The sequence below is a fragment of the Furipterus horrens genome, unplaced genomic scaffold (genome assembly GCF_987537825.1).
Source record: "Furipterus horrens unplaced genomic scaffold, mFurHor1.1.pri manual_scaffold_12, whole genome shotgun sequence".
In the NCBI taxonomy this organism is placed as follows: Eukaryota; Metazoa; Chordata; class Mammalia; order Chiroptera; family Furipteridae; genus Furipterus; species Furipterus horrens.
In genome coordinates this window covers 4228621-4253625 of record NW_028327182.1, presented here as the reverse complement: position 1 = coordinate 4253625, position 25005 = coordinate 4228621, and the positions used below count along the sequence as shown (strand labels likewise).

The 25005-nt window shown below is 46.1% G+C and overlaps 1 protein-coding gene across 1 annotated transcript in view; it reads right to left on the bottom strand.

Annotated features, from left to right (window-relative positions):
• Nucleotides 1-18705, bottom strand: part of COG6 (component of oligomeric golgi complex 6) — a 30631-nt gene extending 11926 nt beyond the window's left edge. Inside the window, exons 1-11 of the mRNA XM_090258089.1 lie at nt 18531-18705; nt 17859-18002; nt 16172-16243; nt 15035-15093; nt 12474-12585; nt 10371-10453; nt 9965-10035; nt 7767-7860; nt 3417-3545; nt 3246-3337; nt 1430-1494 (exon numbers count right to left, since the gene is read on the bottom strand). Coding sequence (XP_090114215.1) covers nt 1430-1494; nt 3246-3337; nt 3417-3545; nt 7767-7860; nt 9965-10035; nt 10371-10453; nt 12474-12585; nt 15035-15093; nt 16172-16243; nt 17859-18002; nt 18531-18683 — 1074 coding nt within the window. The 5' untranslated portion in view covers nt 18684-18705. The remainder of the gene's footprint in view (nt 1-1429; nt 1495-3245; nt 3338-3416; nt 3546-7766; nt 7861-9964; nt 10036-10370; nt 10454-12473; nt 12586-15034; nt 15094-16171; nt 16244-17858; nt 18003-18530) is intronic.
• Between the last annotated feature and the right edge of the window lie 6300 nt (nt 18706-25005).

Below are 25005 nucleotides of genomic sequence, written 5' to 3'. Positions count from 1 at the left end.
AATTCGGGCACGATGTAGAGGATATTAACTGTAACCAGATGGCTCTGCCCTAGCAGACTCCCACCATCTCAGCTACCTGGCTCCCTGCCTGTGAAGCATCAAGGAAACCCTATTCACTCCAACTCCCTCGAGAAAGAAGGTGGGGAAGGAGGGGAGGGGAGGAAGGATGGAAAGAAAGTCAGGGCGGAGAGGAAGGAAGAGAAAAAAGAACCACCTTCCCCTACACACACTCACACACACACACATACACACACACACACGTTCTGAGGAGAAGGGGCCCCCTTCCAGCGTCAATGAACACAGCAGGGCAAGGCTGAGAAATCAGGTTTATGTGGGACACACCGAGTCTGGTCGTTTGCCACACGGTCGTGTAAAAGGCCAGCCACGTCTAGCAAAGGCCAACACTCGTCGGAAAAACAACAGGATATGAAAACAGAAATAAGGAAGCAGGAAGGGTAAAACAGACTACAGATGCACTGGCAGCCGCTGCTAACTGGGACTCTAGCGAGGACGACAGTGAAGAATAGTCTTTTTCGAAAATTACTAGCTGAGCTAAAAAGCAGTTACGGGGATAATGGCCCAGGTACAAAGCGCCTGGCACGGCCCCTGGCAGGTAACACACGCCCCCACAAAGCGCACCTTGGTCAGAAGCGGCACAGGGGACCGAGGCAGCGACCAGACGCAGCGAGGCAAGCTGGCCACCGTCTCGGGAGGAGCCAAGGCCCAGCAGCGGCTTCTCCATCCCGGGGCCCGAGAGGCGGCCAGAGCAGGAGCCGTGGCGAGAGCGCCAGGGGAGGGGACAGGACTGCAGGAGGGGGCAGCCCGAAAGGGGCGATGACAAACCCCCTCCCCACCCATCACAGAGCGCTGCTCGGTGCCCCCACGCCCCCGTTGGGGACCCGAGGGCCCGCTGACTACCAGGCAGCGCCGGGTCATCCACCCACCTCTGTGCGCACCTGTCCTCAGAGACCCCGCCCAGCCGAGGAAGGCCAGGTGCCTCGCGCACACGCCAGGGTTCATTCACAGGGACCACTTTTACTAAAGAGATCAAGTTCAAATACTGGCGCTTCACAAATTCACAAATATTGGCTACAACATTCACATAAAAGAAGGATCGTTTTAAATGGGCTTGAAAAACAGATTCGTTCCATTAATGCTGATGTTTCTAGCTACAAGGTTTTCTCAGCTGACAGACAGCTATGGGAAGCGTAACAGGGAATCTGCGCAAACTGAGCATGTTTCCAATGTCCTTTCTTGGAGAGAAAACTGACAATAGTTGTTTTTAGATGTGTTTTATTATCCTACCTTGATGTGTTAATTTGACAAAATTACAGCTTTAATTCAAGCTGTCCTCAGTGCGTTTAATCTCATAATAAGGCAACAATTTAACCAGATACCACATAACATATAAAAAAACAACATATTTTACCTTGAGAGGCCTGCACACACCCTCAGTGATGTGCCCAACGACTTCTTGAATATTTTCTTCAACATCTACAATGAATTATGACATTACTGGAAAATTTTTCCAATTATACTTTGCTTCACATATCCTTAAAAAACTAACAGACAATAACACGTGACTACTTCTGGCACTAATAACGAAGACTTAAAATAACTTCACTCGTATTACAAAGCTCAGTATCTCTTAGGACATTGCTAATTATGTTCATATCTGGGCGTCGAGCCATGTTAGTTCGTTTGACTGTTGATTAATAAAGTGAACATTATTTTTTTTGTGAAAAAATACAACATCTGAGTCCCAGGAAAAGCAGACTGTGAAATACACTCGCTGGAGGCACAGAGGAGAGGCCGTATTGGCCTCTGTCCTACGACCATGTCATTCTGCGCAGCGCGGAGCAACGTAAGCTGAGGCACGAAGGTGAGAGCCACCGCTCGCGAGCTCGTGGAAAAGCTGGCAGTTACCAAACACTGGCTAGTTACCAGGCTGTGTACTGGGCACCTGACATTCACTGCTTACAACCACCTTCGTTTTTGTTTTCTTTGTGTTTTTTTTAATTGATTAGAGGGGGAAGGAGGGAGAGACAGAGAGAGAGAGAGAGAAAGAGAAACATCGGTTATGATGTTATGCATTCACTGGCTGCCCTGCGCCCTGACCGGGGATCGAACCTGCAGCCTTGGCGCACTGGGGGCAACGCTCTAACCAACGGAGCTACCCGGCCAGGGCCTCACCAACTTCATGTCTATAGATGGTGGAACCAGGTCTCAGACCGGTGAAGCCATTCCCGCAGGTAACCTGTTTCATCCGACTCCACTCTGTGCTCTTCCCACCACTGAAGGCTGCCTCCCACATTAACCTCACCGCAACATCTTTTGAGAACTACGTTCTCCTAAACTGGGTCCTTAGGATCACAGAAAACAACTTTAAAAAGCACAGGCTTTGCGTCAATCTCACAGGCACGCTCGTCTAATCTCAACACCCAGGAGTCAAAAACGAGGCGGGAGGCTTTGCTGTCACTTCATACGCCGGCCCCTCCTGCAGATTGTGTGCAGAACCAGGGGATGCGAGCCACGCCGCGCAGAACAGAAGCGACGCCACTCCCAATGTTCCTTCTCCCTTCCTATCCAAAACAGACACCTTGCCCTGAGTGGTATGGCTCAGTGGGATGGGCGTTGGATAATGAACCAAAAGGTAGCCGGTTCGATTCCCATTAAGGGCACAGGCCTGGGTTGTGGGCCAGGTCCCCGGTTGGGGGCGTACAAGAGGCAACCACACACTGATGTTTCTCTCCCTCTCTTTCTCCCTCCCTTCCCCTTTTCCTAACAAATAAATAAAATCTTAAAAACGAAAGACACCCCAGAACATCTTAGCTGCCCACAACCCCCTTATTATCAAAAACACTTTAAAACCATCACCGGAGAAGGAAAGGGGGCTGGGCAGTGTGAACGGAAGAATTCGCCGCTTCGTGACCGTAAGCCAGTCATTCAGCTGTTCACTCCCTGCCGGGAGGAAGGTGACGCCACCTTTCCCTCCCCAGTGGTGGCAGGGAGGACCTGACCTGGACGGGGCGGGCGGCAGGGGGCCCCTGTCAGAGTGTGGGTGGCGTGGGGAAGCCAGTTTACCCGCAGAAACGGGAGAGCGGAGGAGGAAGGCGCTGAGGTGCTCACTGCGCCTTGCAGACGTGAGACGCTGACCTCGGGGAGGGCAAGGGCAAGCGCAGAAACAGGGACATCTGGGGTTCTGTTCTGCATTTGGGCCTCAGCGGCAACAACGGAGGACCCACCTTGGGCAGTCACGTGCTTTAGGAGAGCTTCCAGGTGTTCTTTTTCTGAAGCGGTGGCTTGATGGAGCCAAGCCAACATGTCTCCTACATACCTAATGGAAAAAACCACGTATGAGTCAGGATTTCCTTCAGAAAAACATCGAGGACTCCAATACGGTCTGACTACTGTACCTCAAAGGGTCATGGGAGTGCATTTCAATGGGTCTAGGGGTGCCCCCTGGGCCCCCTCTCGTCAGAGCGTCAATAAACCCACGGACCACCGTACTCCTTCTGGCTGTTCCAAATTCATCCAGGGTATACCTAGAAGAAACAGTCATATGAAGGACAGTTGGTTGTCTTCCCAATGGCTGCACCAAACTATTCCTGCAATTGCTAAGACAGGCAAGACAGCTAAAGCTTCTTCCTACAGCTCTCTCAAGCGCCACCGTTTGTGAACTACAACAAAATATTTTCACTCCTCTTGGGAAAGAATGCTGGGATCTGGGATCAATCACATGGGCAGTGGCAATGAAAAAAAAAAAAAAAAAGAAGAGAAAAGAAACCCCGTGGTACTTGGTCAAAGTCAAGAACAAGGCTAAGGTGGGACCCTTGGACTGTCCGGGTTTCATCACCCTCCCGGGCCAGCCCAGGACGCTCCCTGCCCGCCTGAGGCCACAGTATCTGGTTCTCAGGGCGACTACGACTCCGCAGTCCAGAAGCAAGCCTTTCCCTTCCACATTACAAACCTCTGCTTTATACCTGTTATCACAGTTTACCACCAGAATTTGCTTCCTTTGACGCCATATTAGATGTGTCTTAAATTCACCGACCACCTACGCATACACAGCGACTACCTTGTTACACATGTTTACACATCATCAATTGTAGGTAAAAGGGGGGGTGGGGCTTTCTAAGGTGAGGGAGCTTTTAGAGAAGGGAAGCTTTGAACTGGAAGATCAAACATTTGGGGTAAAATCACAGGATGACTGGGCGCTACCACGGGCACCCATTTCTTTGACTAAATGAGTTTCTGTTTCCCATTATCGCCCCCGTTCCTTAAACCCAGCGCCCCATGTAAAGGTCTCTCTATTTTAACAGTACCCAGGAAGACAAAAATTGTTTTCACAGTCCCATCAATGGCAGCAGATTCTAGACCCAGTAACTGATAAACCCCTAAACAGGACTCACATAGACTAAATATTAAGAATTATTTTATTACTGTACGTATAAACTAAAGTGACCAGAATTTCTCACAGGTTTCCAAAGAACTTCTTAAACTACAATGCCTCTTTTAATATACTGCTGATTTTTTATAACACAAGTTGGTGAGGGAATATTTTTAAATAAAAGTGGAAGCGTAGCAAAGTAGTCGGTGGCTATAAATTCTTAAAAGGCCACTCAGCAGGTGCTTTGCATTTGGTTTCAGTTAAACGGGAAGCCTTGCAATCGCAGTGACGTCCTAGAATCTGTCAACATGAAAACAGTATCGAGCTGAGTTTTGTTAAAGGATACGACTGCCTTGCGTTCACTTTCTATTTTTTAAAACAAATTATAGCCCAAACAATTACTTCTATCTTCTCCCTCATGCTCTTCAATTCGAAAAGCTGTATTGTGAAAACTGCCTCCCTTTAAATAATCACCAATTCTAACAAATGATTTCGATCAAATGGCTGCGTATCACAGAACAAAATCCACAGACTTCCGACTTTTTAAACATGGAACACTAATCCTCACTCTCAGGACCGAACAGACAACAATACATCTTCTGTTTCTAGGACTGTTTGCTGTGACCAAAAGTTGTATCAGAAACCAGTGACACTTTAAAAGGGGTGTGGGGACCATCACGCCTGACCAGCAGTGAACTGATCTGTATAATGCTACGAAACACCAATAAACATTAACAGCGACATTAGCTACCTACAATAACGGGCATAATTTGAAGCGAGGACAATATGAGCTACCATAAATGCTCAATGGTGTCCGCAGACATGAAACATCTCTTCCCAGAGACATTAGAAAACTTTCTGACCCAAAACAGATTCTTCTCCAACAAAAGTCAAAAACTCAAAATGCTACATTTACAAAAGTGAAATGAAATTTTGTGAATATTCTAAAATGCCTCTAGGTAAATTATAATTTAAAATCCTCATTTTTAAATTACATCTGCCTATAGTAAAAAAAAGAAAAATTCTGGTCCAAAAACAAATTAAGAGACAAAAAATTTTGGTCAGAACAAATTAAAAACTAAAAGAAGAGTGTAAAAGCCTCTCTAAGAAATGCAGTACTGTACCTATTACCCTCTTCAATAATTTATATTCTGAAGGTCCACCAAAGGAAAGAAGACATCAATTCTTCCCATTTCCACATGTGATAAATGTATCTGTGAAGAAGTTTCTATACTTGATTTATCAGAAGTTAATACGGCGGCGGCATCCAGTTATATATGCTGTCTCACAAAAACCGAGTATCGCAACTTTCCCCGGGGACTCCGATCACGGGCCGCGCGCGTTCTTACGCGTGGTTCCTACGCACGCGGGACACAATGATGACGAGTGAACCCTAACCCTTAAATGAAGCTCGTAGAATGCCCTCTGGTGGTTAACATGATGCATTAAGTTCTTCCTACAGTCAAAGCAACCACTAGAGAACCCACGGTCCTGCTGAGCGAGAGGCCCGCTCTCGCGTCTGGGCACCGGCTCCTGGTCTCCAGGTCGCCCTCCCGTCTGCACTCCTGCCCCCGCCCCCTGGCCTGTGCCCCTCGGGGACGAGTCCTCTTTCCTCTCGGTCCCAGCTCCTCCCGCGGTCTTCCGGGCTTTGCCTGGCTGCATGCAGACCCCGCACACACTCCTCCTTCCTGACAACAGGCCCGCTGACCACTTTTCAAAACGAAAACGCAGCTGATACCCAGTGATGAGCAGCGCGCGCGCCGCCACCCCTGCGGACGACCTGGCGTCTCTGCCCCAAGAGCGCCGTGAGCCAGGCGCCGTCTTTACCCTCATTCTCAGCCACGGAAACGGACGCTTCTCGAGGCGCAGAGCTCGTCCGAGCCCCAGCTCAGAGCCACGGCCTGCGCCGTCACGCGGTGCCGGTCAGACGGCAATCCTCAGTGAGGATACGTCTACGCGGCAGAAGTCACCCGAGCTTTCCGAAGGGCACAACACACAACGGCGTTCTCTTTAAAAAGAAAGGCTAACCCTGTGCACAGATAGGAACCTGTGGCCAACGCCACGCCACCTAAAACCGGTCACCGCGTGCTGTCAGGACCGTGAGACTCATGACCGAACACCAGCGTCTCAAAGGGAAGCAGCTGGGGAAGAGCCGTCCAGGCGGAGACCCCCGGGGAACGTCCGCTGTCACGGGGACAGGCGCGACGTGTACACTGCTGACCCCGGGGCCAGGGCCACGGGGCCGCTGCTGCTCCCAGCTGCACGCGCTTCCTCGGTGCACGTCTCCGCAGCTGCTGGGCCCCCAGCCTAGGACGCTGTCCGCTCCCCTTCTTCCTGGACAGCCGGACTCCACCTTCAGGACGCGCCTGCCCTGCTCCCCGGCGGCAACTCGCCCTAATGTTCGCCCCTGTCCCTGCCGCGGACACCGGAGCCCTGCAGCCCCTGAGACGTGACCTCTACACAGCAGCGGACACGGTCATCAACATGGACGTGCTTCTAGCTGGTCTCATAAAACAGAGCAACTGGGGGCCGCGTTTTACAGGTGCTGCGTCCCCCGCACTTAAACTCTGCCGGACAGAGGAAGGGCTCCGTGAAGAGCACTGGCGTGTTCTTTCCACACGGCTGTCCCAGCTCTGTGCTCCAGAACCTCATTACCGGCGAGGCCGTGTTCCAGTGAGAGAGCAGAATAAGGGGCAAGTCTCCTGAAAACGTGACCAGCACTGAGAGGCCGACTCAGGGCGGCCCCTGCCCTTCTGTTTCCTGAACCCTAACTTCCACTGGGTCCCCTAGTTTCATACAATTCAAGGCATTAAAAACAAAAAGCATTTCCTTTTATTTTATGTGAGAAATAAAATAATAAAGTTAAAATGCAGAATGACAAAAACCACGTAAGCAAGTTAATGAGGCGCCGGTCCCTGCCCAGAGCGCCGTCACGGGCCCGCACACCTGCGGGAGCCCAGACCTGGCCCCATTCTTTTCTGGAACCCCATTAACACAATTACACGTTCTTCACCTCTCAGTGCTCTTTCTGACCGCGTTCCCCCCAGGGCAGTGTGGCTACAGGAGTTCCACTCACAGCTCCGAGGCAGCGAATGAGAGGGCAGACGGGGGAAAAGCCTCTAACCTCTGCCTCAGTATAAGAAGAAGTCTGCACACAGGGACGCCTTGGTGTCCCCTCCCTAGTGCATTCTTTAGCACATAACATGCAAATAAACTGACGCCAGCATCGATCCATACACATAATACGAGATAAAACGATCCTCGTAAGTTATTATAAATACCACGCGAACTACTGCATGTAATAATAGCAAAAGTTAATGTGAGTTATCCAAGTAAAAGCAGCGTTTTTCTTCTTTAAGTAGGAAAAGTCACGCACTTATATAAGACAGGTCTGTCCTGCAGGGCTTCCATTGCCTGAGTTAGCACGGGACATATGTCACATGACTCCTGTGTCAGTGCTCTGCATTCACCTGAAAAATAAGTCACACCACAACCGGTTAAATTCCAGTAAGGGCTTTAGAGTGCCTGGTGTGCACCCACAGTCTAGAGTCTACAGCCAATATCGCACTAAGAAATGGCTTGGAAAAACCTAGAGAAGATGCCTATCAGGAACTGGTTTATGCTGTCAACCAAACTAAAAATTTTAAGCTTAAGTATTTATGTAAGTTTAGATGACCACCTATGCTGTCTGGTACACCCCAAAATTCTAATTCAGTATTGTTTTAAAAAACTACATCTCTAAAACTAAAAACTAATCAATGAAAAAATATTCACTGACCACTGCTGTACACATGGGAATGTCTGAGGCATTAGTTACATGGATAACCAATATATAGTAATAAGATCAGTTTTAAGAGTTTGGATTCTAAACGTTTAAAAGTCCTTACACCAAATTTTCTCTATTTTACTATACTTAATAAGAGTAGAGTAAGCTTCAAACTTGTTCAAGAACCCCCAGCCTTTGGTGTACGAGGCCCTCCCACCAGCACTGTGTTCTCAGCACGCACATAGATTTCCACGGATATGCACGCACGGAAATGGAGACATCTTCAAGTCCCTGCACATGCGTCAAAGGCCCACAGTCTGGAACCACTACATTAGAGTCATGGGAGCGCAAAGCAATGGGAGGAAATAGCCTTCCTCTGAGAAAGAAGTCTGACTGCAGAGCAAAGATACACCTAAACACAGAGTAATAACAGAGCAGTAGATCACTGAGTGTCAAGTAAGCATTTCCTCCAGTTAGTGGTCAGAGATGGGGTAGAGGCACTGTGACTAAACGCGGTCATGGAGAGCGCCAGGAAAATACAGAACCTAAGCTCAGCCTTGACGATTGGGGTCGGGCTTGGGTACAAACAGGGAAAGAGACCACCTTCCAAATAGGAGTGAACCCGCAAACGAGGGAGGTGGAGAAAGAACGTGTTTGGGAGTGAAGAGGAAATCGTCGGGACCAGAGAAACGGTCCCACACTACAGTACTGGACACGCGTCACTGGGTCACTGGGTCTGATCCCTCCCCCTCCCAGCAGTCAGCGGGTTAACCCCTACTGAAACGTCTGTGCTCCTGGTCATTCTTGCTGTCTTCACTACCTTCTTGGGTTCTACCAGGCAATTCTGTGAGCTTATTGAATGAAACATTCTGAAACAAAACTAAAGCAAATAAGCCTTGTGTGGTAGGCAAAGTAATGGTCCTCCAAAGACCCGCAGTCCCTGGGGCCTGTGAGCAGGTTACCGTACACAGCAAAGACACTGTGCAGATGGATTACGGTGACAGCCCTTACACCAGGGCCATTTCCCAGGTGACCTCAGTGGTTCCAAGGTAATCACACAGGGCTTAAAGGTGGAAGAGGCCGGCGGAAGAGTCAGTCAGAGATACAGATGGAAGAAGGGTCAGGAGGGATGCAGAGTGAGGAGTGACTCCATCCTCCAATGCTGGCTTTAAAGCTGGAGGAAGAGGCCACAAGCCAGAGAATGCAGGCCGCCCCCGATAACTGGGAAAAGCCCTCGGTGACAGCCAGCAAGGATGCTCAAGCCTCAGTGCTGCTGGCTCCGGGAGCTCAATCAGGCCAACCAACCAAGTAAGGGGGGAAGCAGACGACCCCTCAGAGCCTCCAGAAACAATGCAGTTCCAGTGTGGTGAGAATCACGTCTGATTTCTGACCTACCAAACTACAAGATAATAAATCTGTGTTGTTTCACACCATTCAGCCTGTGGCAATTTGTTACAGTAGAAACAAAACATTATTTCACCATTTATAATAAATTTATGTAAATAATAAGAGGTGTCTAATCAACTTTAAAACAATCTAATGTAGATTAGAAAAAATGATCTAGAAATATTGATTTTTTAATTTCCATCCTTAATCAACATATCGCTTGACTGATATTAGATGTTCATAATACAAACATAAAGACAGTATGTTCAAGGGTAAAGTTTGTTTTTCTTTTTAAAAATCCTTTTTGATAACTAAAATGAAAATATTATGTGAAATAAAGATCCAGTAAGATTAAAAAAAAAAAAAAAAAAAAAAAACCTCTAACACTGACATTCACAAACCATAGGACAGACACCACTCACTCTGGGCCCATCGGTAAAGCCGTTCGTACGCTGTCTCCTGAAGCAAGGCCATCTGTTCCATGATCTCTAAACTAAAAAGTAAGTAAGAATTTATCAGGATTTAAACTTTGAGCCAACAGCCTACATCTAAGACCCTAATTATTTCATTTAATTACAGAAGGATTTGGTTACCTCATGTCAGCTTTTTATCATTTTACGAAATAATGTTTAAAATTTTTATAATTAAACGAATGCCAAATTTTATTACTGTCCCTCAGTCATCCAACCGCGGTTTTACTCTAAGCACATCGGGCTATCACACGCTCCTTACTCAAAGATACATAAAGACTAAACTTTTCCAAAAAGGATGTCTTCAAATTTTGGAATAAAAGAGGCCAGGCAAGTATGAACGGGAACGGTTACTCACCCTGCTGTTTGCTGGTTTGTACGCAGGAGAACCTTGACATCATTATGAATCTGTTTCACTCTCCCCAATGCCTTGAAAAAATCCTGTAAAATTAAGAATGCGACTTTCAAATGTCCCCGTTTCCGGTAAAGTTACCTTACTCTAAAACGAAGCACCACGGCAAAGGAAAAACACTTTCGCGAGCTCGGATCCTTTCCATACTGGTCTCTACTTCCTCTAAATTTTTACATCAAGTGTATATAGCGATTCAAATTCTAAAACCTATGTTAACTCATGGTCTACTATCTGCCAAACCGTGTGCTCGCTGCCAGGGATACAGAATGTATATTGAAAAACCCGTGTCCTTCGGGAGTGCAGAGTCTAGTGTGAGAGAAACGCAAATACAAAACTGCTACATAAAGAAAACTGTGCTGTGCATTACTCATCTTATGACGTAATTAAGCATGGCTTTCTCATCAATGAAGGTGAGGTTTTATGTGTCTTTTACAGTCGTGGTCTTGCCCTCACATCCAAGAGAAGACTGCAAAGTTGGACGCACAAAAGATGCTCATTAAATACATCAGAGCGGACTGACGCTGAACCCCAAGTTGCTTTTACTTCTTAAAAGCATAATTGGAGCTTTAGTTTCCAGGTAGCCAGATGGTGTTCTAAACATAAAAATAATGAATGTGATCTTTTTCTTTGACGAATAGAATTTAAATAAAAAACATCTCCTCCAATACTGCTTGTTAATTCTACCAAGTGTAGAAAAGGTAAGATGTCAAATATTTGAAATGTGTCAAGTTCCCTGAACAACTAGGGCAGCAAATACTGATAAATAAGGTCCCTGCCAAGTCTCTCACCTACCCCACTCCCCGCACGTAGGTGACCAGTTACATCCCAGTCTCGACGGCAAGAGGACATGGAAGCTCTCAGAAGCCACTCAGGGAGACCCCCCCCACCCCCCATTCAAGAACTCCCCTGACCTCACACCCCACACGGATGACAGCGGGTAGGTTTACAGCTCCTCCCAGTTAGGAGAATAAGAGGTTCCTTCCCGGAAAAACTGAATGTCTTTCAAGTAAAAAATAAATACATAAAGCTTTTCCCTGTTTTCTTAGCATTTTGAGAGGTTTTATAGTTCTGGGCCAGTCTGGAGAGAATGGCACAGGTTAGAACATTCATTAAATGGAAAAAGAAAAAAAAGGAATTTCTAATTCCAGGAAGGACAGAACGTTGTCAAAGGAAGAGCACGCGGCCACTGGGATGCCACTGCACTGAAGACAGAGAACGCACGTCACCAGACGGTGAGGGGTGACAGGAAGAGACCGTGTGCCCACAGGAGAGGGGCTAAACCCTCACACTCCGTGATGGGAAAGCACTGGAAAATAGCTAGCAGAGATAATTGAAAAGTATTTCAAGAATTTTATTTACTTTCAGAGAGAGGGGAAGGGAGGGAGAAAGAGAGGGAGGGAAACACGGATCAGCTGCCTCTCGCAGGCCCGCAGCCGGGGACCCGGCCCACAACCCAGGCCTGTGCCCTGGCCCGGGAATCAGATCAGCAGCCGTTTGGTTCACAGGCCGGTGCTCAGTCCCCTGAGCCGCACCAGGCAGGTAGGGCAGGCAAAACGTATTTTTTAACAAGAACGTAGAGTTTATTTTTTATAATTGATCAATATCGTATACAGCCCCTGTTCCCAGAATAACAAGAGGAGAAAAGCACCAAGTTTAGCACATAGAACTAAAAGTAATCATGAAATGTGTCTGCCTGGGTAACTTACCGCCTTTCCGTGCCCACTACATTAAAGCACCTTCTTTTTAACTACAGATCCAGAACACAATTTACAAAAGCAGCAGTTAACGGGGTGAAAAGTGGCTGACAAAGGATTTAGAGATGGCAGGAGTGGAAGAGGTAACGTAGGTTTTTTAACTAAGCCTTGTACTCTGGCTTCTTCTTAAAAAGTACACATATTGCTTTGAAAGAAATAAAATAAACTAAAATAACAAAATATGCATCTCATTTCCAAATTTAAAAATAGTTTCTTCCTTTAGAGGGTAAAATAGAGCCTTACAATTCTCTGGATAGCTTCTACAACTGCTGTACTCGCAATGACTGTAACCCACCTCAATGATCGGCTCCTCTCTCACACCGCGGAGAAGGCTCATTTCGGCAGAAGTGAGCTGGAACTTGGACAGGAACGCATCAGCCACTTGAGCTCGTATTTCTAATCTTTGGCTAGAACAGTAACAGAAACACACAATAAAAATCCCGCACACCGTGCGTCTGCCTGGCTTTAAAATAATTCTGTCTCCAACCTTCGAATTTTAAAATAAAGCTGTGAAGGATGCTCAACCCCTTTGAGAGCCTCATTTCTGCCTCCGACACTGGCAGCTGACCAGGGAGGTAGGTGATAAAATGAGCTGATGTCGTGCCGCCTCGCATACGTGCACAAAGAAGTGAATCATTATGAACAAGAAGGAAGTTCACAAATGGTCCCCACATTACAAGTGCTCAGCCACGTACAGGTACCTCAATAGGTCACCTCATAAGAGTAAGACTGTCTCACCAATGTGCCCATTTTCAGCTATTTTCTTCTCAGGCACTAAAGACTCCTAAGCCTCGGAAGCGTTCACATGAAGTACACAACCCCCAATACCAGACCTACTGTTTTCGTTGTTTTGTTTCAGGTGAGAGAGAGAAGTCAAGAACTCACTAATTAAAGTCACTTCTCCACGTTCGCCTTCGCGGCTTCTTCTGCATACTCTGGCAATAAAAGGTCTTCTAGAATATATCAACTGAATGCAACCCACGGGGACGGGCGTGCTCTGGCCTGGAACGCAGCCTGCGAGGAGGCCCTGGAGGCCTGAGCAGGGGGACCCCCTCGAGGCCGGTGAGGGGTGCACCTGCCCGAGCAGACCCTCGCCGCTCCTGGCTGCTGGAGCGCCGGTGTGCAGAGGCGCAGATAAAACGTAGGCGCTGCCCTAGCAGTAATCCCAAGGCAGCAAGGTCCCGCAGCCTAATCACACCCAGAGACACCGAACAGAGAGAAACACGGACGCTATTTGGGGGGACAGTACAACCTGTGTTCTCTCTGCTTGGTCTGCGCTCTGGCGTGTGAGGTCAAGTGCTCCCGCCGAATAAGATAAAACGTTAGAAGAAGTCCTCCAGGTGGCAGTAACGTTCTGTTTATATCAAACGGTAACAGGAACCATCTCATTAAATTTATAGACTTAACTGGCGTGCGTCCTTGATCATCATATTAGTGATGATGAAAAGTTACCTAACAGGTTTTGTTAACACTCCTTTTTACATTGTTTTATTTCACGTAAATATAGAAACTGGATTTTAGTCAAATAAATAGGGATGAGAGCAAATCTGAGCCCACCCAGGGCCCCGTCGCCAAGCAGGCGTGGAGCTTAAAGGGAGGCGGGCAGCCAGGGGCTGCGGAGCGGCGCGGTCCCGGCGTCGGGGGGCCTTCGTCCCCGCCCGCCCAGCACCCCCGGGGGCACACTGACGGACGGACGCGCGGCGTCCAGTGCCAGCAGCCCCTTCTGGGTGGAGAAGGGCGAAGGCCGAGGGACACGCGTTCCGGAAACGCTCGCAGAGCTCGCGCTGAAGCTCTGGAAGCCCCCCGAGGACCGGCCGGGAAGGCAGGGGCGCCCGGGGCGGGCGGCTGGCTGGGAACAGGACTTACTGCGGCCGCTCAGCGAGTTCTAGCACCTCTTGGTATCACCCAGGAACCGGTCAGTTTCTAATTTTCTTGATCGTTTTTTCCACAGTTGGTTTATTTGAATCAGACTCATACTACATTTGGTTACTTTTAACAATATTATATACCTTAAGATCCAAATTTCTTTTTAGGAGATAAAAATAAATCCTTATTTGTTTAAAAAAATAAAAAACAATAAAAGAAGCTGATCTAAATAGTTTTGAGAAAGTATGAAGATAAGCACAATGTTCTAATGTTGCCTCCTGTAGAGAACCGGAATCCCACACATGTTACAAACGCCAACACAGCGCTGGCGTTTCAGGTTTTATGTTCCTTTCCTGGCATTAAAGTAGTTGCACTCTGTATTTATGCATTCAAAAACTTTACTGGACCTGTGTGGCAGGCAGCAGACACAAGGAGAACAAGAAATTGTCGTTGTTCTCACGGGGCTCCCAGTGTAACAGGAAGAGAGACAATCAAATGCACAGGAACTGAGAGACTAATACACACCGCAACCCCCGCGCCCATAAGATCTCACCCTCCCGCGCCCATTCATTGTCACCAGAGATCAGTGTGCCTGCCTGTGAACCACGCCAAGAAGGATCGATACAGCTAACTCCCGATTATACCAGAGAAGATTAATCAGTTAAAAAACTAAGATAGTGATTATCAAAAAATTATTAAAAATCTAAAAATACCTACATTGTTAAAAGCAGTCATTTTGTAATTCTGCAGCAAACAATAAATACATTGTCGCCTCCAAAAAAGGAATAATCCCTTAACCTCAATCAAGTTTCATGTTCCTAAGCTGCTATTTTATGTTTATTTGACTCTTGGACAATAGCTTAGAACCTTATATGTTGTATTAATTTTGAATCATGTTTTTTATTCTAACTTTGATTTGGTTTTATCTATAATTTTCTTCCCATTTAATCTTCAAATCAATGAAGTGTGACTATATAAGGAAAAGCTTACCTCTCAGCTTGAAGCTTAGTGGTTTTTACTATTAAGTCTTGGGTCTGCTCCTTTGCTGCCTGAAATTATAAACATATTTAATATCAGTACATTTCAATTTTTCTTATACCTCTAAACACTAACACTGATACTTACTGGAGTTCAGACATATAGCAAATGAGATCACACTCCAGAACTCACACGTTCATAAAACGCCTGAGCCGTAACTGAAATAGATCTAGAAACAACCCCCACCAAGTCTGGGTTCTCAGAGGCCTAATCCAGACGGTCAAATAAATGTTCTGCCTCGCTGACTGATCCGCCTCCCATCAGAAAACGACAGAGCAGCAGCCCCATCTCTAGTGAAGCTATTTTGAGCCTGTGTTCCCTGCAACCAAACTAAGTGCCCAGCAACCAGTCAATATTTTTAAGAAAGTAAATTCAAACCAACATAGTTCAGCAGATCACGAACTTTTGATGCATGGAGCTGAGCGTGACGGCCCCCATGGGACGCTCCTAAAATTACTACTTTTTGGGCCCAATAACTCCTTCAAAAGCTTTTCTTTTTTTTTTTTTTTTAATAATTTATTTATTTTTAGAGAGAGGGGAAAGGAGAAAGAGAGGGAGAGAAACATCACTGTGTGGTTGCATCTCACTCGCGCCCCGAACTGGGGACCTGACGTGTAACCTAGTCATGTGCCCTGACTGGGAATCGAACCAGCGACACTTGGTTCGCAGGCCATCGCGCAATCCACTGAGCCACAGCAGTCAGGGCCAGCTTATCTTTCTTGATGACATTCTATTTTAAAAATCCACCTCCACGCTACCTTGCCTTGTACAATTTTTTAAACTATATTTCTCAATTCGTTTCTGCAGGACTTATGGGATATTTATAGGAAAGATTTATCAAAATGCTACACAGTGAGTTCTCTACCAGCAAGATCAAAATATAAAGGCTTCTGGAGTAAACGATATTAGTAAACCATCACCCAAAGAAATACAAAGCACCTATACTTTTTGAAAAACATCATATTTATATTCAAACTTCCTACAGAGCATTGTGTAGTAGATATCCATACATTTTGTAAACCTATCTAATAATTTTTCAAAGCTCACTCTGCACCAGGAGCGATGCTAAACCAAGCCATTATACAGAACCTGTAGGCGACTTGTCATATCTTGACAACAGCTACTCATTGCTTGAACATCCTCATTTATGCTTTCAAGTTCCTAGAAAGGAGAAAAGTAACATCATTAAATACATTGTTAAAGAAATTCCTCTTTTCTTAGTCAAATCCTGATTTTTCACCCATGAATACTTTTGCCAAAACTTGACAAAAGGTCACACATTTAAGACTGGAAATGAATTTTTAAAAAGTTACCGTATTTTTCATTCCATAAGATGTACTTTTGTTTTCCCCAAAAGTGGGGGTAATGTTTGTGTGTCTTATGGAGCAAATATTGCATCACAGACCATAATGTGTATCACCTGTCAGCGGTAGTGACAGCTGCTAGGAGAGGAAGCAGTGGGCCCACGCAAACCCCCTGGAGACGCTTAAATGTCCCTCTTTACTGCTGAATCTCAGGGCGTCTGGTCAGTATGAAGAGAGCGAAGAAAGTGGTATCAGTGACTGTGAGCAACTGAGCTTCATAGATTCTGACACCAGCGATGATGAGCTCTTGGTGTTCCCAGAAAACTAGACGAGCACTTGAACCTTAAAGTCTTTCCTCATTTGTTAATGACAGAGATGATGGTTCTTAATACCGCTGTTGACTGCTGTTCACTTTACATGGTTGAAATGTTACTCTGTTATATTTTATTAAATATTTTAGTGCACCATTTGGTTCAGAATGTTTTTTTTTCTTGTTTTCCTCCTCCAAACCTAGGTGCGTCTTACGGTCAGGTGCGTCTTGTAGTGTGAAAAATACAGTAGGTACATCTAGTGTTAGAAAAGATGTTAAAAAAAACAACTAGTATTTCTTTGTAGAGGGTACAACAGTAAAAAACAGCAAATGCTTTATAAATATTAATATCTCTTTATTCAGAAATTCTAAGACTTTATCTTAAGGAATTAATCAGATAAATGTGCAACAATATACAATCAACAGTGTTGCCTAAAACAAATGGAAAATGTGAAACACTTCCAACCACACACTAGAAACCTGTGCACACGTTAACACTGATTGTGTGGGCATGTACCTGTGTGTTTACTGACATGGAAAGATGTCTATATAAGGTAAACAAAAGTGTTATGACACAATACATAATGCCTCCCCATTTTTTAGAAAAAATACATATAAATGTGCAAAAGAATGCAGAAAAGGCCATACAATAAAATACTACCAACAGTTTTATTTCCAGGTGACAGGCTCATAGGCAAACTCTTCTATTCCCACCTCCAGCCCCGCTAAATGCATATGAATTTAACTGGCTGCTAAGCCCTATCCTTTATACCCCTAGTGCATTGAATTTTCATTATGGATAATTTTAAAAAATATCCAGAAGTCGAGATACTATGCATGGCTATGTACGTATGACCTGATCTCATCAATGAACGCGTGACCAGGCTTGTTTGAGCGCTTACCCACTTTCGGTCTCCCTGCCCGACTTAGAACAACTCCTGTAACGTCCGTCCTAAGAACCAGGAGGAGCAGACGTCGCAGATCCAGAAATCATACTAATCCGAAAACACACCTAGGGGCCTCCGGAATAAGCAGTGACATTTTCTCTTAGAACACGGGACATGGAGAGCAAACACGCCGAACGAATGCATAAAAACCCTTAGCGCAGAGCCAGGCAAATAGCACGTTTTCAATACACGTTTGATGACAAGAGCTTACGTACTTCCTTCACCTCCTTGAAAATGTTTACAAACTCTTCGTTGATGGCTAAGCTCCTGCGTTCAATATCTCCGCGTAAGTTTCTCCGAGTCCGCAAACTATTCTCCACGAAAAAGACGGAAAGCGCCTTGAGAGCCTCCAACATCTCCTAAGCAATGGAGGGAACGAGAAAAGGACCGGGGTCCACGGTCAGATGCTTCCCTCCTCTCGAGCCAAAACTCGATGACATCATTCTCAAACCCCGTGTTTCCATGAAACAGCCCCCCGCCCCCCCAATACCGAAGGAGCCCTTAGCAGGAAACGCCTCCCGGAAACGCCACCAGGGGCCCGGACCCGGGGGCCGTGGCCTGTGCGCGAGGTTCTTCGCTGCACAACGGCCCGGGGTCGCCAAGATGAGCAATGATACCCTGAACGCTGCGTTTCCCCAGCGATCGATCACCCCCAGGCGCGCGGCTTCTGGGGTCTGCACTCGCTCTTTCGCAGCGGCCTCCTCCTGCCCGGGCTCCCCGCCGCCTCCGCCTGCCCGCACCCCGAACCGTCCGAGGGCAGGGTCTCCAAGGAAACTCCGTAGACAGGAGTAACGCCCAGGACACGGCCGCTTTCCCCGGGGCTCCGCGGCCCCCTCCCGAGCCTCGCGCGCGGCGCTGGGGTCCCCGATCCTCCCAGCCCCGGTTACCTTGTCATTGTCCAGCCGCGTCTCCAGAATCTTATGCAGCTTCCGCGACAGCGGGTTGCTGGCCTGCGCCGAAGTCCCGCCGGCCCCATTGCTGAGGCCGCTGGCAGCCCCGGCGGGGAGCACCGCGACCACCTCCCCGCTGCCCTCGGCCATGGCGCACGGACCCACCCCCAGCCCGCGGCCGCCCGGTCCCCGCCCCGCCCGGCAGCGCGCGCACTGCGCATGCGCCCCGCGGGCCGCGCATGCGCCATGGAGAGAAAGCGGAAGGAAACTGACGACCGGGATGTCAAGGATTTCCGAATCCTGTGTCCACGTGGGTCTGAGCCGAGCATCAGTTAGGCGCGGGGAGACGTGGGCCTGACGTCCGAGCTCGCTGAGAGTTAGCTCCAATGCAGTCCATCTTCCCTGGCTGCTTTCCTTTTCTTTTTAAAATGTATTTATTGAAGGCATTTTATGAGCCTTCGGGAGGCGCTGGAGGATCTGCATTTTCTGAGACAAAGGCCTTAATAAATGTTACTAGATTGTGATGGGTGCAGAGGGAACAGTAAATGTTACTACATTGTGATGGGTGCAGAGGGAACGGTGAATGTTACTAGATTGTGATGGGTGCAGAAGGAGACGCAGTGCTGTGCAATGGAACCGTCACCCAGGAAGCTCTGGAAAGTAATTGGCCTTTCAACAGTTTTCAGAAGAGGAAACCACAGCCCGCCTCTCCTTAGCCCAAGACGGCATCAAAGCCTCCGATACCAGATGTGTCCTGCCAGCCCCATATTCTTACAGAACCCCCACATGGACATACATAATAAAACGATTATTTTTCCTATTCATCTGTCTCATTTCAACTTGATTATTAGACCAGCTCGAAGAGTAGAAGGAACATTATTATTTTTCTTCTTCTATAATAGGCGAGGGAAGGACAGTATTTTCCTATCTATTCACAAAACTAACCACAAGCAAAACAAGGACAAACATGGTAATTTTAAACTCTTTCAATTCTCCATTCCTGGTTGGGAGCTTCCCTTCTGCCCTTCCATAAAAAAAGTTAAATATCCTAAGATAAAGCTGCCCCTACAAGGGCCCAAGGCTTCACAGGAAAGTCCAACATCTCTGCTGAAATATTGCGCTGGCCAAAAAGTCCATTTAGTTTCTTCTGTAAAATAAAAGAAAAAATTTTCACTTTCACCAGTAACTTTATTGATTTGGACGTTTTGAGTATGTCGGCTGTCTTCCACATGGTAGAATGTTGATCGTTCTCAATTAGTGTCTCTATTTGATTGCTCTCAACTTCAACTGGTCTACCTGACCAGTGAGAAATCTCCAGCACAAAAGGTTGTCAACCACGTTTGACACGTCTGATCAGTCATGGCACCTTCTCCATACACAGCACAAATCTCTTTTTTGCGTTTCAGGTGCGTTTTACCTTTCTTGAAATAATAAAGCATAATATGCCCCAAATGTGTGTTTTCTTCTATCTTCAATATTAAAATGGCTGCACAAAAATTCACCAATTTTGATTTTTTTAAATGCACCCTGATACAACAGCAATCTAGCAGAATTGTTTTCAGTGAAATTAAAGACAACTAAGCACTTACTAGAGCCATCTGATGGAAAAAAACAAACTTTTTCGCCAACCTAATATTAATGGAGTATTAGATGCATTTTACGAGGATTCTATACTTAACTAAGGAAGAGAACAGATACTACATTTCAGCTGTCAGAAGAAATTTATATGGTGGGCTTTTGTTGAGCTTCATATATGAACTTAAATCTATATGTAATCTTTGCCCCTTCTTCACATCTTGTCATCTGAAAACTATGAACTAATCAAAGGAAATAACATTCCATCAAAAGCAAGAAAGTTTCCCTTTAAAAGAAATTTTTTATCGTCACTCAATGACATTTTCCCATTGCTTTTTTTAGAGAGAGAGCAAAACATTGATGTGAGAGAGCAACATCGATTGCTTACCATCTTGTACGCCCGCTCCCTGACCAGGGATCCATCCTGCAACCTTTGTATGTGCTCTAACCGGGAATCAAACCCGCGACCTTTCAGTCTATGGGGTGATGCTCCAACCAACTGAGCCACACCCGCTAGGGCTCCATATTTTTGTTGCTGTTGTTTTTGTTGTTTTAAGATTTATGAAAATAAAACAATGGTTGCTTACTGGAAAAATCATAAGTTTAAGGTCAAGGACTGCTGAAAACCAAATCATGAGATAGAAATTTAATTTTAGACCCTCTCATGCGGTTTTTAGCTATTTCCTATCCTGGGCAGCGGGTTCCTGAAATCTTATATGCTCTGCTTAGTTTTCTCCTATTCACCTGTCTTAGCTATCCAATAGTTTAAAAGGATCTAATTTTATCATTTACATTAAGGTTTACATCACTAATAATAACTTAATATGTTACTTTCTGAGAGAGATTCATTTTGAATACAGAGCATCTATTTAATTCAGCAGTGGAATTTCTGAGATAAGCCCCACGTCTTTAGGGCAAGAGTCTCTTCTCAAAATCTCTCAAAGCAGTACTTGCTGTTGATACCAGTCTCGACCCATTATTTAAATCAGAGGCTGCAAACTGGCCAGACTGGGGCCACTTAGGACTCACTCGGCAGCACAGAATTTTAACAATCTCTAAGTCAAAATGTAAAAACTGGTTTTCTATGAAAATTAAAATGTCTGGCTTTACTTGAAAATAAAACAGAGCATATTTATCAATACTGTCCTTGATTTCCACAAGGCAACAGTTACTTGGAACAAAATACGTCCGCCCTCATAAACAGGCCTTGCACTTCCCAGTTTGCCACAATTCCCATCATTCCCTATTATTTTTGCACCAATACTGAGGCTGGATGTTACCATTTATCATCAAGCACAATTTCTCTCATACTAGAAAAATATCAGTTTTCTTGGCCAACCAAGAGTGGAAAAGGGGAGACAGGTGAGGCACTTTGCCTTGTCCCGTGCTTGGGCCTACTTTACCCATTTCTACTCCTTCACCGGTCTCTGCAGACGTTTGAGTGTGAGTCTTTTAACGCAATTTAACGTGCTCATCCACACCGGGCGGTTTGGCTGGGAAAAAGTGTATTTGAGGGTTACATTTGGGTAGAAAAGAGGTTGTAAGGACAGGAGAGATGGGAGAGTCATTTTATATATAGCAAAAAATATGAATGTATTTTTCTAATATTTATGGCAACCCTCCCCCCAAAACATTAATAAACCCACCAGAAGAGGCAGCGAAAAGTTCTACAGACATTCAGAGGTTGGAGCGATGTGCCCTGGCTATATGCAGAGGGGAAGAACTCACTAAGTAATTCTTGAGCCAAGTCTTAAAGGATGAGAGGGATTTTCCTCGGCAGAGAAAGCTTTATTACTTCATGATGAGATCGGGGTGAAGATATTGGAACTTGGACTTATTCTTTTCCGTTTCAATTTTTTCTTCCCTGTAGTGTTCATTACTACTTTCCACACTGAGGTCCTCACACAGAGGGGTCAGGATAACGTGGGTCCTTTAAACCCCACACCCTCACGTGCGTCACTCCCAATACAATCACTTTGTTAGAATCTAAAGGGCAGAAAGGTGTGAGACCTAGAGAGCGCTCTGGAGGTGGGGCCCAGTCCTGCGCTGCGTCCTGGCGCTGTGGTCTTACCTGACGTGTGCTTGGAGCAGGACAGAGCTTCTGAGTCTCTGCATCCTCACAGAGACACTGTAGGTGGAAATAATTCCCTCCTGCCTGTCTTGAAGGGCAGAGTAGAAAGAGAACCTTACTACAGGGTGAGCTGCCATTCATTGAGCAGTTACTATGTGCCTGGCACCGTGGTAAGTGCGTTACATCTGTTATTGCATTTAGTCTTCAGAATAACGTTGCAGGAGGACATTATCTCCACGTTACAGATGAGCACCTTGGGTTTTAGGCTAAATAACTTACTTGTCCGCGATCAGAAAAGCAGACAGAGCCCAGAATCTAGCAGCTCTGAACCACAACACACCTTCAAAGCCAACTCGGTCCTGTCTTGGTGGCAGCAAATCTTTATGCTAAATCTTATACATCAGCACTTAATTCAAGAAACTCTGGGAAATAACCAGAACAAAAAGGGGGGAGGGGGCGCATTTATCTTTTTAATAAAAAAATGAGGAAAACAAGTGGGTTTAGATTCATATACTATGTTGTGACCCCTAAGATCATCTTGACTTTTGTATCCTACCGGCAAAATAATCACACCCTTAAATTCATCTTGGAAAAGTAGCTCAGGTCAGACTTTCATTGTAGGTCCAACCTCGTAGGATTCTTTGTTACTAAAGGAATTCTAAGGTGGCAGAAGGGAAATTCTGCAGAACCTGGCCAAGGGAAAATAAGTGAATCAGAACTGATAGTTTGGATTAACTTATTACCTTGAGAAGCTTGATGTCAGATTGTTCTAGCCTTCTCCAGCACTGATCAGTACAGCAGAATTGTTATTAAGACGGTAAGGTATTATTTTTATCTAAGACAAGAAATAGGGAAAATGTTAATCTGAGGCAAAAGGATCCGTCTTTGCTCCTCTACCCCTGTTACAGTTTGTGGATCCTTTAAGAAGTTTAGAACATACAGGTCTCACTAACATACTACAGCAGGGAATTTCCTGAGTTTCGGCCCAATTGGCTATTGGTGATCATGTTACCACCCTCATTACAGAGCCACGAAACCTTTTTTAGAGGCAAGAACAATAGGATGATCAGATCCCTCAGTTTACATTGCTACTTGTCCAAGGTCAAGCAACAATTTAGCAGCTTAACCAAGCCCAGAATCATTCTCATCGTCTGCCGCTGCGTTGAGCTCTCCTGCTGGGGTGTGTGCCTCTCTGGTTTCTGTCTCTTTACAGACAAAAAAAGAACATTAGGGAGCGTCGATCAAAAAACAGGTGTTTATTCTTCATGTCTTCTATGTCACCAGGTTGAAAGGTTTCTTTGAATCTAGGAAATGAGGTCTTTCTTCTCTTGACGGTACTGTAATTATTTGCTCTCTAAGCAAATCCAAGTTCGAGCAGGAGCCGTAACACAATTGGATGAAAAGGAGGTGGTCAGTGAAGACCTAAAATTTAGCAGTAAGTGCGTTTTGCATAATTCCCATGGGCACCATGACCATGAAAGAAATAATGGCCATATATGTAAAAAAAAAAAAAAAAAAACATAAATAAGAAAAAGAATGCAATCGACAGGGAGTTCACAGCAAAGACAAACCTTAAGCTTCTCTCCGTTCAATGCCATTTTTCGATATCCCTCTCCTAACCCAAGCCTGCCCCTGTGGTGAGGGTTAGGATGAGAAAGCGACATTGGGATGCTTATCAATTGTCGACAGCAAGGTCAGACAAGGTCAGGCTGAAACCTAACACACACCGTTACAGCCAGAAGAAAAACGGCTGAAGGTCCAGTCTCCTTTCCGCTGCCTTTCTGCCCCCGGGAGGCTTCTGGTTTCGAGAAACAAATACTTGACTTCCAGGAAAATCTCATCCTGAGCCAAGCTCTGCCATTTTTTTGAGTGCCACCACGAACTCATATGAATAAGTTAACTCATTTCCGCTCAGGCCAGCGCCCAGATATGCTGGTGAATGCCTTACTCAGTAAAGCCAAGGCCTTGTCTTTGCGTGAGTGGGTCAGAGCAGACCTAGCATCTGAGTCACAGTGGGGTCAAGATCCACACGATGGTCGAATCCTGGACTCCCCGTCTAGCGTTCTTTCCTGGACACTGGGTGTTGACCATGATGGTCAGAAGCTGGCTCCGACCCCTGTGGGGAAAGATAAACTTTTCTGAAGGCAACGGAGCAGTGTATTTTGTATTCATTCTTAAAGCGATATTGATGTGGACTCTCTGTTTTAATATTTCGGCTCAGAGGGCCACCGGAAAATATAAAACTCATGGTGAAGAGGTGAAAAGTTGTTTTGAAAGAAGGGTCCTTTGGAACGTAGTCTAACGATATATTTTAAATAACTTTATTGTATATTGTTAAAAAGCAGATTGAGGTTTGAGCCAGTTAACACTCGAGGAAGGCAAAAATCCAAAGCCCCTGAAGAAGAGAACACTTTGTTCATTGGGTTGGGGGGGCGGATGGCACTCTAGTGCCTTGGGCCAGGCTCACATCGCCTCCAGGGGATGAACAGCATGAGACAAGGGAGAAAGCCGAGATGCTCCATCAGTACAGAGGGCAGACACTTTGGTTTCCAAGAGAAGCCTGGGTCAGAGGCGTTAAGCGGGTCAGGAGAAGTTAGGGGTGCAGGGAGGGGCACCTGAGGGAAGCTCCGGGGAGGACTTAGCAGCCGTGAGCAATGACAGGAGGCAGCAGGGAGATGGTGACCCTTGTGACCCTCCCTGTGGGGCAGGGGGGCCTCCAGGAGGAAGAGGCCCAGTATTCCGTTCCGGGTGGATTTTTAGCACCGCTAAGACACAACCCCCTCTCCTGGTCCTCCTCGAAGTCTTTAACCACCTGCCACCTGCTAT